Here is a 15,834-nt window from a genome sequence, read left to right on the forward strand (position 1 = left end):
TTTATTGTGTTAACCTATCCATCTTTACCTCCTCCTTGACATGGTCTTTATCATCATCATTCCTTGGTGACTTGTGTAAATCTTGGTATATCTTCTTAAATTGATGGTAACTTAATCCCACTGTAAATTGGAAAAAAAAACACGCATATGGTTGCTTTTTTTTAAAGCTTCAATATTACTTTAGAAAACTAAACAAAAGAAACAAAGGCTTCCCTCCCCTTTCTCAATAATGCCCTGGTGGCTCAGGGAAGTTCCTTGCCAGGTGGACCAACAAGAAAGGCTTGAAAACACACCTTCTCATGCGAACAACCAAAGCACAATGACACCTGGATTGGTTTGCTGTTGTAACTGACTGGAGAACCTAGGAGCATCTTTAATCACCCAGACAGTAGATGTAACTGTCATCTCTAATGACAGTAGCATGCTAGTTGGCTCCCCGCCCCTGCCAAGCAGCCAAATACAGTATCTTCACCCGTCCTCCCCTCCCCCCAAGTCCCAGGAAGCTCAGTCAGAGGACTAACAGCAGGCTCCAGAGTCCCAGGGCAGCGAGGAGCCGGGCGTTGGTCGGTTGGCCGCCACAGCTACCTTTTCAGCGTGCTGCACGTGCGGACCCAGCTCTGCTAAGGGAACTGGAGCAGCGGGACGGAGAGAGAGCAGCGCCGCCTCCGGGGAAGGGCAGGGGAACTGTACTGAGAAAGCTTTCCCAGGGAGTTGTCAGAAAGAAAGAGAAAGAAAGCGGAATTGTAGATCACTCCTGTAGCCTCCCCTTTTACACAGTTTTATTCAATCATCTCTGCTCGCTTTTCTTCTGCAAAACTGCAAATCATCACCAACCTAGCACCAAAAAGGAGAGGAGGGTGAGAGGGGGAAAACAGCGCTTTCTCACCCTCCCTTTCCCCTTGGCCCTCCCTTCCTCTCCAGCTCTCTCCCTTTCTTCCCCTCCCACCTCCCGAGGCAGCGGCGCGCAGGCCTCCGGTGGGGGTTTCCCTGGGGCTGGACTTAGCAACTTCGTTATTATTTCGGAGCCCCTTTCCCATTCCCCCGCCCCCCACTCTTGGCCATGAACTGGACCTACCAACGCGGGGGAGGCTTCCCGTTCGGCCCCAGGGAATGGCGGTGTGCGTCTGGGGTCTGCGCCCGGGAGGATCTGCCGAGGAGCAGGAAAGAGTGATCCAGAAAGAGCTGCGAGAAGGAAGCGCTGGGGGGACCTCCCGCGGCCCGGGGCGCAGCAGCCGGCTGCGCCCGGGATGGCCCCGAAGTCGCCGCGCGCCCGCGACTCCGCCAGCGCTGGCAGCCCGGGCGCACGCACGGGAAGCGGTGGGCAATCTGGTAGCCTCCCCGAGTAGCAGAGGAAGACCCCGGGTCGACCCTGGGGGCGGGGAGGAGTAGAGAATTTTCCCGAGCTTTACTAACAGAGCAAGGGGGACCGTCCGCTCTGGCTCGGCTCCGCTGCTGCGCGTTTTTTGAACTTGAAGGAGTCTCTTTGGGAGCATCTAGTCTTCTCCGGGAGTTATTCCAAAGCTGGAACATCCCGGGTCGGGACTCGGGGCCTGGAGCGAAGAAGCAGGGATTCGGAGGGTGGGACTGGGAAGAGCGAGTGTCCCAGTCGGCGTCCGAGTATCTGGGGAGGTGGGGGGTAGGAGGGGCACGCTTTGCCCGTGAAGCGGGCACACCATGGCCTTGCCCCGCGAAGCCGCCCCAGGCGGGGGCAAACCGAGCCCCGGCGGGGTGAGTCTAGCCCCCGCCGCGAGCCCAGGCTGCCCCCGCCGGGCTGGCCCCGCGTCCCCGCGGGGCTCGGGCTGCCGCGGCTGCTGGGGCGACCTGGTGCTGCAGCCGCTGCGGCGCTCCCGGAAACTTTCCTGGGCGCTGGGCGCCGGCTCTCTGCCGCTGCTCTTGGCCTTGCTGGTGCGGCTGGTCGGCGCGGAGCTCGACTGTGACCCAGAGCAGCTCCGGGCGGCGGCGGCGGCGGCGGGCCCGGGTGCGGAAGGGGGCGTCTTCCCAGGGCCTCGGGGAGGTGCTCCGAGGGGCGGCGCGCCGCGCAGCGCTTGGCTGCAGCCCTGGGCGCTGCTCTTCAGTCTCCTGTGTGCCTTCTTCTGGATGGGCTTGTACCTCCTGCGCGCCGGGGTGCGTCCGCCTCGGGCCGTGGCGCTGCTGGCCGCCTGCTGCGGGGGGGAAGCGCTCGTGCAGATTGGGCTGGGCGTCGGGGAGGATCACCTACTCTCGCTCCCAGCCGCTGGGGTGGTGCTCAGCTGTTTGGCCGCGGCGACATGGCTGGTGCTGAGGCTGAGACTCAGGCTGGGCGTCCTCATGATCGCCTTGACTAGCGCGGTCAGGACCGTGTCTCTCCTTTCCTTAGAGAGGTTCAAGGTCGCCTGGAGACCGTACCTGGCGTACTTGGCTGGGGTGCTGGGGATTCTCCTGGCCAGGTACGTGGAGCAAATCTTGCCCCCGGCGGCTCCGAGGGAGCACTTTGGGTCCCAGCTGATTGCTGGGACTAAGGAAGATACCCCGGTGTTTAAGAGGAGGAGGCGGTCCAGCTCCGTGGTGTCTGGCGAGATGTCTGGCTGCAGCAGCAAGTCGCACCGGAGGACCTCCCTACCCTGCATCCCGAGAGAACAGGTAAGCCTGGCCCCTTCTCTAGAAAACTTGAAACACTTGGGACCCGCCACAGAGTGAAGGGAATCTCAACTCTGGGAACCAACAGGGAGACAGCCTGGAAAAGTGGTGGAACTTTAGGATTAGTAGGAAAACGGGTGGGATTGTCTCACCTTCACACACAGTATGCTATCACCTGGACAACAGAAACAAGCATAAGTAACAAAATAGATGACCTTTCCAGGGCCATTCTCAGCTGGGCCAACTTTTTAGATCTGCTACACCTGGCATCTGACTTCCCTGTGATGTAAGTACTCTCACACCTTTCTTCTCTCAGCAGAAATCTTTGAATTGAGTTTTTCCTTGCGGGTGATTTTATCAAGTGGTAGGCTCCATGAGATTTCCTTTTATCATAAAACTTATTTCACAGGAAACGACAGGTAAACGTTTATGCAAATCAGAAGATTCTAGAGCCTAAAGCAAGACATCCTTGAAGGTGATATTTTAATATGCACTTTCAAATTTTGCAGCAAGTCTTGCTTAGCGAGATTGTGCCCAGGTTGGTTTTAGATGTAATTTGGGAGCATGTGCTAGTGTGCTTTCTATCATGACCCTAAACGTTAAGCTGAGGAACAAGATTTATAAACCATAGAACTTGTTAAAATCACGTGAGCCACACTATGGATGTCATCTGAAAAAGAAGTCTCTGCATACGTACATTTGGAAATTCAAACGAATTTTAAGTGGCTATTTGAAAATTCAAGTGGAGAATATTTTTTAAATTGCAAGTGATGTATCTCAGAAATTCCTCAGAGGAGGAATTTGGAACTAAGTTGTTTAAGTAAATATTTAGTGAATTTATAGTGGGATTCTTTTATGAACATTGCACGTTTTTAAGACGATGGCAGCTAGTTGTCCCCCAAATCTACTGCCAGCAAGTCAAGAGAGACTCATAGGGAACCTCATAGAGGACAGAGTAGAGCTTTACAAGGCTCCACATCGTTCTGCCAAGCAGGCTGCCAACATCTTTCTTTTGCCATTGCCATAAAGGGCGTAAAAGAGCAATCTCAATGGCAAATACAAATTGTATCTAACTGCAGTGTTCACCTTGATACAACTTGAGGGTAACTTGACACTTGGTGCGGGTGGTGGAGAGCTGGTTATGCAAAGCGAGTGGAAATTTATACTTTTCCCTTGAAGTTTATACTTGTTTGCGTGAAGATTTTGACAACTTTAGGGAATGAAAGAACATTTTTAAGATATGTAAAGTTTTCCTGTTGAATTTTGCTCCATAGATAAGCATGGAAGCACTTCTAAGAAATTGCAGTCACCATATGGTGTAGATGACTAGGTTTGTTTTCTGAAATGGAGTTCTTACCCAGATCTGTGGTTGTTTGGTGTCGTTCACCAGAGTGTATGATAGCACCATGGTCTCCGTTTATTTTCAAACAAATGTACTTATTTAGCTTTTTGTTTAAATAAAACAAATATTTTTCGGGTGTGAACTTACTCCAAGCATTTACAATAAGACAGGCAGAAACATGGAAATGATCATAATAAAATATCTACCTAAGGGTAAAGCAGTAATGGAGAAAATACATTTTACTTAATTTCCACAGACATGTGAATAGTTTGAAAATGAAAACAGGAGCTTAGATTTTTAGGACACATAATTCTTTATAGAGAAATGTGTCATTGCAAAATCCAACCATAATTTCTAAGGAAAAATTCCATTTTGGGGAGTTAATAAAAAATAATTTGACTCCAAATTGATTTCATGTTGGCACCGAAATTAAATTTCTGAAATTCCATATTGATATAGGTAGTTAAAATCTAGATTTAAGATAAGGTGTTAATGAGAATTAATCAGTATTGTTAATTAACTCCCAGATTTTTAATTGCTTTCTCTGGTTTGAATTAATAAATGGAGAATTTGAATATATGTGAACTTCTATAAAGAAATATCTGAGCATTGCATTTAAAAAAAGAAATGTTTTGCTGGTGAATGCTGCTGAAAAATGATAGTTTTTATGTATGAGCCATTCAAGTTGTTACTGAGTATAATTAGTTGGTTGAAGGGTGAGTCGGAAGGAACAAAGTAGTATCCTGAAAGATAGGGGATTATCTCATACCTCAGCCTAGCTGTGTGAAAAGTTCAGGAGCAATATAATAATAGCTTATCTATTTTATCATATGGGGAACAAATCCTTTTGATTAAGAGTTCAAAGTATACCACTATCATCTGCATACTGTACGAAGCCAACAATCAAAATAATTATAAAACAAGTATAAAACACTCTCCTGAGTGTTAATTATCTATGCATACTTTTCTGGAAGAAAGTAAAAAGTCTACTCACAATGTAATATAATATTCATAGGCAACAAGTGAATTTTAAACAATGGTTTAAGCAGGAAGCACAGAGGCTCAGACAAAAGCCACTAGAGATTCAATTTATTTGAACTCTGCTTGTCATGAGGGTTAAAAGTGAGGAAATTTCAATATTTTCTTCTGCATATACATGACAGTTGCCACTTGCTTATAAACTTGCTCCCAATTCTAAAAGGGCATGGAGAATGTCTGGTAACATTCTCACAAGACACACCAACAGAAACTTAAACTTTTCTCCCCACTGCTTCTCTTGCTTATAAAATCATAATTAAATCTGCAGGTTGCATATTGCATATTGAATTGAAGTTTTCATTGCAAATGATAAAGCTGACTTCCGACAAAGGAAGGGGAAGTAGGTCCAGTGGTCTGTTAGAGAAGTCATTAGACACTGGGTGTGTCTGTGAATGCAAGTGAAGGTGTCCTTCCTCTCAATAAAGAACTGAGTTCCTAGCAACTGGGTGGCTTTCAGTTTATTCCTACCAGGCCAGTGTTCTCAACCTGAGGGGGGTTTTGTGGGGAGCCTGTCATAGCACTTTTGGGGTTGGCAGGTTAAGAAGGCACGTGCCTCCATTGAGGTACATGTGTCTTTTCTAAGTGAACATTCACATCTGAGAAAGAGTTGTGTCCCTCTTAAGTTGACACTGTACCACCAACCACTGGAATAAACACTTAGAGGTACTCAGAACTTCTTTATTATTTGGTATTGAGCAACTATAAATGCTATTTTCCAACCAGAAATTTTTAACTGGAAATTTGTAACGTCTGCAATTGTATTTGAAGGTTTGCCTTCGCATTCTCTGTACACCCCACCGAGCACTGTGATTCCTCAATGCTCCATTGATTATTGTGGCCACCTTCTATGTTCATTTTTTTAAATGATTCCAAACCACTGTCATTTCACCTCAGTTCCATGCTTGAATCCAGTGTGATTTTACTTGTGGTTTCACTGCCAGTAATGACAAGGTTGTTTCTTTACATGATACATTCTTAGGACTTACTGATGGAACTCTTTGTGATGGATGCAATCACAGTCAAAAATGGACAGATACATATTTTACATGATGTCATTAAAGAACTAAAATTATTCCCCATGACTTTTCCCCGAAGCACCCAATTAAACATCTTCAGTAAAACAGTAGGCATTTATATAGGAAAAGAGTATAATCTGGAGACTGCTAATGGAAACTCAAAACAAATTTTTATCACTAATATCAGAAAAATATATTCAAGCCCCAAACAGACAAAAGAATTACAATGACAACCAAGCAAAACTGGGGACCGAGGTGCGGTCTTTCTTGATAGGACTGCATGCGACTTTGGGACTTTGTGTGTTTGATAAGAAGAATGACTTGCTTGCTAATGTAGTACAGATATAAATACAGACGTAGATAAATACAGAATATATTGTGATTCAAGCTCCTAAGCACATTGCAATGTAACATATCTGTCAAATGAATACATTGCAGAAACAAGCATGATGTTTTAAGAACTAAAATGTAACGTCCATCATACTCGCCTAGTTGGTATTCAGCTTGTAGTGATAGAGCCAGCAATATTGATCATTTATGTTGTAGGAACAGAATTAAAGTCACTTAAAACCAACCTGAGAAAAGTCTAAAAAATAAAACCAAGATTTCCTTATTCTTTGGGAAAAGTGAGGCCAAAGCACTCCCCCCACCCCACTGCCCCCCCCCCCACATACTGTGAGGGATAAAATTGGGATTCTAATTTGTGAACACAGATATTTAAAGCATACTGAAAAACTGTTTTAACTGACAAAAATACTCAGTGAATCTATATAAATTTACAGAGGTTGAAACAGTAATCTAATTCTTTCTGTATTGAGTCTAAAGTGTAAAAAGTTAAAACTGTAGAACTGAAAGAAATGCTGTGTATGCTAGGCTGTCATGTTAATTAAATAAACAACCAGAACAGTGACTCTGTGTATGAAATACATTTTGAAAAGCCTTCGGGGGGAGGGGGTGCCAGCAGGCAAGGGTGAGGGACACTGGCATGAAATAACATTCATTATGTCTGCAGTGACAGCCGTGTGAATTTGTTATATTCTATTAGGTATGAAAGCTATGAGGATACACTCTTCAAGACTGTAGTTGAATAAAAGCTTTATACATTTCATTTTACTTCTAAATTAGGTAATATAAGTTCTGATTTATGATGTTGGAGTAGGGGGCCTATAAACCTCAAAATTAGAAATATGTCTATGCATAGGTTCCACTAATGGGGTTTGGGTAAGTAACAGCCCAGGACAGTCTTTGTAGACGCCATTGAAAGCTCGTGTTATTCAGGGTGTCAGCACAATAAGTTTATCTCGGGTTTTAAGCATGAGTTTTATTTTTCAGAAAGCATTACACTTGTGAGATGTAACTTTGGGGATACAGGAACCTATGCAGTCCATCTAATGTAGCATCGAGGAGGTTTGGGGATGGTGGAATAGGCCCTTTGCATTGGTTTTATCTTTGTGCGATTACATAACCTTCTAAATGATTTACTTAATTGCTATGTTTCTGCTGTACCTTTGAGTCTTCCTCTTCTCTTTGTGTGTTATATTTATAAATATACATTCTCTACAAACAAAATACCTGGTACTACTATCCCCTTGATCCATTGTCTGCTTACTTTCTACATGTGTTCAGTCAGGCGTTATCAAATAGTTCAGAATGAACTGTAGAAAGTCCAGCAATCTCTATATTCTTATACCTAACCATGTGAACTTAGCTTACTTTACATAGATGTTTAAGTAATTTAATTATTTTTATAGCATATACATGAGTACATACTGTCGCTATTACTGTTCCTTTTTTCTAAGAGTTGACAAAATATATAGGTTTCATCATTGATATGAGACTTGTTCAGCGGAAGACCTATTAAAAATATTTGTTGGCCATACATTCTCATCATAAATATACTGTTTTAAAAAATAAAATGTTACCTTTAGTTTATGTTATTCATATTACTGGTTAGTCAGTACATAAAATGTTAAGTCAGTAGGTGTTTTTTTGTGCATTAGCTCTCATGCTAAAATTCATAAATTACACAAGTACAGATGTGATACAGTGCCTGTCTCTCCAGGGCTTAGCAACTCGTTAGGGTACTGACACAACAACACAAGGAAAGGAAGAGCATAGTAAAATATCCTCACTTCTTAGGAAATAGGGGAAGGAATATCGCAGGGAGAGTTATTGAAATGACAGCATGACTTAGTTTTTTCTGAGGACAACATCGAAAGTTTTCAGAAAGCCCTTAAAATGGTCCAACACAAGTAGTCTGCATGGTGAGCAATTCTACATTTTGAAAATATAGAGAATTTGCTTCTTTGAAATGGAAATTAATTTACTAATTTTCTAGGGCACTCTGAAATAGAGCAAGAACATGAAAGAGTTCAGATATGCTATCCTTCAATATGGTAATGGATTATTTGTTTTTATATCTTCTGGTAGTTAATAGTTACCAGTAGCTTGTTCTAACCACACCATCATGTGTAGTCAGGACTCTACTAGTCCTAATATTTTAGGGAGAAAGAGACTGAGGAAGAGATAGCTAAATGATGTAGACTGCCCGAGGCCAATTTTGGCTTTTTAATCGTTCTCTCTTGGACCAAAGTTTGCTGCTGAGGCAATGGAATACATATGAATCAGATAAGGGATCATTTGTGATTTTAAATTTAGAGCCAGTTCTGGATTCAAATTCAAAATTAGGAGATTGAGTAATTACTGTTAGATTCACAGGTGACACAAAACTTTTTTGAGCCTTACAGTGAGATTTCTGGTCATCATGTAGCCATGTAGCCTACAGGTATATTATTCTGGGTGTGAGTTTGTCCATAAAAGAATGTTAATTTCTTTGGAAAGTCTAATTTTGTAGGGTCTATGTAAGCAAACAAGAATTTTCTATGGGGATTTGAATAGTGATTTTTTTCCCAGTAAACTAATTTTACAATGATTACATTTTGCAAATTAAGTTTAAAAAACTCATAAAACCTACATATCAATACCATACTTGTCACCCCAAACTGTACTTATCATTTTTGTTGACATAAAGCATTTCACAGGGTTCTCTAACCCCATACAATATTAGTAAATAGCATATAATATTAGGGGGGCCCTGAAGAACCTTACTGTTTGGAAGACGGAGAGCTATCCTGGAAAAGTAGTCACAAACCAAACAATTTCTGTACAATTTCTTTGATGGAAACTGCCATTGATTATTAAGGAATCTGTGATTAAAAAATTTGTAAATGTTAATTTTTTTTTCAACCTAAGAGTAGGTCTGTGTATTGATCATTGAATGTGTTTTTCCCCTGCCAGGAAATTGCTTTGGTTGTGAGAATTTAGTGGAGAAACAGTGTCACCCAGTGGCTTTGATAAAAATGGTTCAGGAAACACTATAGATAAATGCTACGCAATGGAACTAGAACAAGAATCATATATTAAATTTTACATATCAAAGTGGATGTATAACATACGTTTTTTTAAAAAGGTGAAATGTATAATAGTAACCACAATATGCTCCTTTTAACCCATTCTGTCACAGAAATGTGCAATCAACATAAAACTTGTCCAAGTTTTTTGCATACATTTCCTTTAAAGCAAAATATCTCGTGTGTATTTTGCCCTTAAAGCGGGTCTCAATTTGTTTAGCCACATTTCACTTATCAGTAGGCATATATGGCTAGTGGCTGCCATATTAGGCAGTGTAACTACAGAGTTTTAAAGAGATGAAGCTTGAATACTTAAGTCACCTCCTCAGCTATGATGGGAAATCAATTCAGATTTAATTATACCATTTAATATACAACCTTTCAAGTTTCATATGTAATCTTAATAGCTCATTTTTTTATATCACTAATGTCTCTAATAGTTATCAAGTCTATTTTTTGGCCTTATTTTCTTTCACATTATTGCATATATTTTAAAGTATGATTACTTTAGTTGGAGAGGGAATTTAATAGAGCATTTTTAAAAGAACCTCTATATTAATCTCATTTATAACACAGTATCAAGATTTCTAGTTAATAATGAAATTGCCTCTCAGAGTGTGATTTGTATGTAACAGGGATTGCTTATGTATCTAGTGTGAACACATGCTCACAGTGATTAGTCTGTAATTGGGTTATCTGCTGTCTCTTTAGAAATGAAAGTGCTTATGTTTATAGTCTAGGTCATTATCTTTGTAACTTAGGAACCTAAAATGACAAGTCTGCTAGTAGCTTTAATGGATGAAAATTACAACAGCCTCTGTGAGGGGTTCATGACTTCCCCCTATCTCTTATGCAAACACTATTTTCATGGACAAAAATGAAATGTGTCTATTTTGTGTAGAGAAGATTGGAAACTTTGATAGTGTGGCATTTCTAAACTAAGACTCAAGATTAGGTGACCTTTGTGGTTCTACTTGATTTTCAAACAACAAGGTCAATTTAGGAAAATGTGCAGGTGAAAAAGATGATAACTTTAAAATGCCTCTATCCTTACATATCCTCAAACACTATGAATTCATTAGCTTTTGGCACAGCCCAATGTTACATTGATAATTAATGAAATTATTATTTTTCAAATGTACAATGTGTTCCATAGATATATAGATAGATATGTAGAATGAGATTTTCAAAGGATGTATTTGTTTTGAGTAAATGGCTTACATTTCTGTGTGATGCTTGTGGTAATTTTTTGTAACTGATTAAGTTCCCCTTTTCATAGCAAAGAATGTGATTTTTATTGGCACTTGAGAATAAAAAAACTGAGAAAAACAGTTTTCATATGTCACTTAGAAAAATGTCTTTAAAAAGAATAAGACAATAGAAGATTGTAAACCAAAAAGTGCATTTGGCTAAAATGAAATAATGTGGACTCAGGGTTCATGCCTGATAAGTAGTTTAATGCAGATTTCTTGAACGAAGTAACTGAATAAAAAGAATACCGTTAGAGTACACATCTGTTCTTCAACGTGTTTGTATTTGAATTTAATCATTTGCCTCAGCTAATTCTGAAGTTGTTTTAAATTAATGGAGAGGTTGGTCTTACAGTTTGTCCTTTTTCCCTCCCCTTCTCCCAATTCTTCTTCTTTTCCTCATCAATACACCATGAAAAAGAAAGAGCCCAACCCTAAGCTGTGGAGCCAATGCCAACTCATGGCCACCCTCTTTGAGACAGGGCAGAATCGCCCTGTGCATTTCTGAGACGGTAACTCTTTCTAGGAGTAGAGAGCCCATCATTCTCCCACATACAATAAGAGAGAGGTTTACATTTTTCATGGAAAAAATTCCATTCTCTTATAATTCCATTTTATCACAAACTTATTGAAGCCCGCTCGTGTGTGCACTTAATTTTTTTAGAAGCCACGTGTCTCTTATGCCTGGTCAAATTATCTACTATATTTTTCTCTTGAAAGTGTGTTTGAATTTGAAGGAATATTTTTATGTTCCCCATAGTACCTTGTCAGAATATTGAAATAATTTTATGTAAGCAGTTTGTGGTTTTAATTTAATAGGATTTTAATAAAAATTTTCTATCTTCTGCAGTACGTGTAAATAACTAAATATTTATGCTATGTCTGTAGCAAGTGTTCCCTCCTCTCAGGATATAATCCATTTATATAATCCTGTTATATAAAAGTTTGAATACAGAAATATCATTTTGGGGGGAATGGCTCTTTTTGTGTCAACGAATGCCTCGTTATATGGAGTCAGCATCCTTTGTTTATTTTTAAACTCAAGTAAACCCAAATATTTGAACTTACTTTTACTTTTACCCAAAGTATTTTAGAAGATCAAATTGACAGGTCCACATAAAATATGCTCCTTAGGACAAAGTGTTCTTCCTTATGGGAAGAAACGTCACCTTTTAGATGTTAGTCTTTTAGGGTCCTGCTTGAGCGATAATGTTTTAGCACCATTTTAAAGAGAGACCTTATTGACTTGCCATTTCTGCATTGAGAATTTGCTTTCTAGGCTAAAGAACTAAAAAAGTCAGATTCAGATCCGGACAGTTTTTGTTAGGAAGGGAATTAAACTTTTCTCCTCATTGTCTCAACTATCAACGTTTCCTCTAAAAGCCCTGGCCCATGTGCCTTGCCAGTTCAGGAGCTAGCTGGCAGGTAAATGAACACAAAAGACATAAGTGAAATGTTCATCTGAAATGTTCATCCCCTTCTGCGATTGTTCGAGGGATTATGTTTATGTAAGTCAATGTCTTTAGAGAGAAAACAAGAAATGGTCTATTAACAAGTCTATGAAGGCCCATTTCTAATACTTGGCTTTTGTATTTGTATATTTATTTCCCTCTGTATATTAATTCCCTCCATTGTGTCTCACATAAGGGTCTAAATTACCTGTGCTTTCCAAACAAAGCTCACTGCCATCAAGTAGAAGCCGACTCATAGCAACCCTGTAGGACAGAGTAGCACTGCATTGTGAGTTTCCAAGACTAACTTTGTACAGGAGTAGAAAGCCTTGTGTTTCTCCTAGGGAGTAGCTGGTTGTTTTGAACTGCTGATCTCACAGTTAGCAGCCCAACGTGTAAGCACTACAAGCCTAGGAAAAGCCCATATTCTGTATGAGTCCTAGATATTTTACCCTGCAACTGCAAGTAGCCAAAGTGATCATCCAGTTCATTGCATATGGATATATTTTTAAAATCTTTTGAAATTAGAATTTATTTTAAAAAAAGTAAAAATTCAAGTCATTTTTATGATCAACTAGTAAGTCAAGAAAAATTACCTTTCACATAATTTACTTCCATCACTTATAACAAAGAGCTGACATGTGGCCATCAATAGTTGGAAGATATATATTTACATATATCTCCATATATAGGAATTTTACAATTTATTAATTTATATTATTTTGGACATTTTTAATGAATAGCTATATTTCCTGCAAAGGGTAATGTAAATACTGTTTCTATTTAATCTTTTTAAAGATGCTCAGTAACAAAATATATTTTGAGCTAGTTGCTTCTAGGGTTGATTTTGTGAAATTAGTTTATATAAAATCTCATCCAATTACAGTGCTAAGGTAACCATACTGAGTAATCTAGAAGATTGATTGCATAATTTATGAGTCAAAATACACTAAGAGACCAATAGTTTATAAGCTTTTGTTGAAATGACAAGTTTTAGATTAACCAATAATTTTTCTTTGGTCCATCTATATTTTAATATAATTGGACTTGGTAAGAAAAAAAGTTATAGGTCAAATTAAAACATTTTGTTGTTACGGTTTTAATACTTAGTAGAAATAATATTAAATCATCTTGCCAAAATCAGTGGCTTCTTTTTGGAGGATGGTGGACATTACCATAGCCGTCAATAAGCAAGAGGTACACTATTTAGAAAACAAAGTCATTGCTCATTTTATTTTAAGTTTCTTTGACTCTGTGGATAGTAAATGTTCAATGAAGTCTCATAAAAGCAAAATCAAACCCCCTGCTATCAAGCTCATTATGACTCAGAGCATCTCTCGATAGGGTTTCTTATCGGAGCAGCTCACGTCCCCTTTCTCTAGAGGAGAGGCTGGTGGGTTTGAATAATGGACCATGTGGTTAGTGGTTCAACAATCACAATGAACCCATGGGTAGATATTTTTTTAGAAATTGTGCCCTTCTGGGCCCTGCAGCCACTAGAGCTAATAATATATATAAAGAGATTCTAAAAAAAAAAAAAAAGAAAGAAATATTGCCCTTACTGATAACATTCAGAGTTCGATATTTCTTTGACCTCTGTTTTTATTTTAAAAATTATAACCTGGGAACTTAGTTATAAACCAATATGTATTTTGAGGTTATCAAAACATTTTCTTATAAATGATTTCTGAATTCATTTAATATTTAAAAAATATTACATGCAAAATAGTTTAACTAGATTTGTATTTGATAAGATAGAGTTAACTGGCGACCTGTTCTGTGTTGAATATTGCCTATTTTTGCTCTTAGTGTTTTGTTTTTGTTATCGTTGGAATTGTTTTTGCCAGATAAACAGAAATTAAGCTGCAGTACAATGACTAAAGCAGTAGCCTCATTTTGACCACTTCTCTTCATTGTTTTTTTACTTGAATGTTAATTGGATTGACTCTTAAACCCTTTAGAGAATTGCTACTAGAACTTTTAGATGTTTGCAAGAGAACTTCTGCAAGCAATGAACTAGTCCTAAATGAATTAGGTTGCAAGTGTTAGGTACATCTCTCACTGAACACTGTGGTCTATAAAAATACAATGGCAGTCATAAATGGTAACTGCCTATAATAAAGGAGTGGAAAAATAATGCTAATATTTTGTTTGTGTAGAGAAGACCAGAACAGCATCAAATGAGTGATCCTTCATGTTATTGTTATTTTTATTATAAGTTCCTTTAAAGATCTAATGTTGGTGTGGCTGTAATCTAGAAGTCCTTATGATTTGGAAAAGGATGGAAGAACCTGACAGAGGGCAGGAAGTTTAGCCATGTTGGGGCTCAGGGCCTCTCCTTCAACCCTAAGCACTTAGGTGGTGATTGTCTGTGTAAGGGCTTGTTAATGCTGTTCATGAACTTGACTGACATCTAATACTTGCTGACACATTCATTCTCATTCCTTAGTTGTTTAGCAAATGTATCCCGTTATCTGATGATATTCCTTAGTGGGACACTCATGTGTACTTTTACCCCTTAGGTGACCAAAATTGATTAAAGATGCCAGAAAATATATGCAGCTTATTTAAGATATAAGTACACTTTTTGTTTAATATTGAATACTTGCTGTAATCTAAGTACTTTAATATGCCCAGATTTTCATCTGCCTTTGTTGAATTTTTCCATGGTGATAGTTGACCTTGTATAATGATAATGCTGTGGCAATCAAATGGATGCTTATGAATTATAATAGTTAATATCTCTGATGCCTCCGTTTTTCAGTAATAGAAAGACACCCGTTGTATACTTCCCACATATATAAAAAGGTTAGCTGGCCTTCATATCCTCTAGAAGATTCCAAATTGAGCATCCTGCTGTAATTCTCAAATTTTAGAATACATGTACATAAAAGTCATCTGAGAAACTTATGAAAATACAAATTCCTAGGCCCAACTTCAAATTTTCAGATTTAGTTAGATATAGCATGGCATCCAAAAATCTATATACCTAGGTTCATCCAGGTATACTAGAGAAACAAATCCAGAGAGTCTTATATGTGTGTAAGAGAAAACTTTATATCAAAGAGTAATTGTATATTATGAAAACATCCCAGTCCAGTCCAGATCAAGTCCATAAGTCCCATATTAGCCCATGTGTCCAATACCAATCTATAAATTCCTCTTCAGACTTACATAACACATGCAATGACATCAAATGCAGGAAGATCACATTGGAAAATCTTGTGGATCCAGTGGCAGTGGAAGCATCTTAGCACTGGCAGGGCTCTCCATGGGGCTCCTCCAGCTCCAGGGCTCTAGCATAACTCCATGTGTCTTGTGGCTAGGAAGATGAAGCAGAGAGTGTGTCTCCCGCCTCCTGGGAGGAAGACAGGAGTTCCCAGAATCCTCAGGAGGAGGCCATGCCCACAACAAGGCCTCACTGGCTATGACTTGATTGGCAGGCTAGAGTCCACCCCTTCACAAGTTGACTTGAGATTATGTAACTGCCACAATACTCAATTAAGAAATGTGGCTATAACATTCCCTCTATTGAACTGTACAAAAATCTCTGATTTTGCATTTTGGTTCAACAATTACTTTAAAAGTCCTTGAGGAAGCTATATCAATCTCTACGATTTTTCTCTATACATCCATCAGTATAGATGATTATTTTTGAACCTGTGATATTTGAGCTAATCTGACATAGATGATGACAGTTGCTTTGGAAAA

General features: G+C 39.5%; 1 protein-coding gene across 2 annotated transcripts in view; it reads left to right on the forward strand.

Moving 5' to 3' along the window:
- Nucleotides 1–1,674: 1,674 nt before the first annotated feature.
- PDE3A (phosphodiesterase 3A) overlaps nucleotides 1,675–15,834 on the forward strand; it is a 330,465-nt gene continuing 316,305 nt past the window's right edge. For both annotated transcript variants that reach the window (XM_004713785.2, XM_045288485.1), the window contains exon 1: nucleotides 1,675–2,619. In XM_004713785.2, coding sequence (XP_004713842.1) covers nucleotides 1,675–2,619 — 945 coding nt within the window. The remainder of the gene's footprint in view (nucleotides 2,620–15,834) is intronic.

The sequence above is a fragment of the Echinops telfairi genome, unplaced genomic scaffold (genome assembly GCF_000313985.2).
Source record: "Echinops telfairi isolate 266 unplaced genomic scaffold, ASM31398v2 ScPeMD7_21;HRSCAF=78, whole genome shotgun sequence".
Classification (NCBI taxonomy): Eukaryota; Metazoa; Chordata; class Mammalia; order Afrosoricida; family Tenrecidae; genus Echinops; species Echinops telfairi.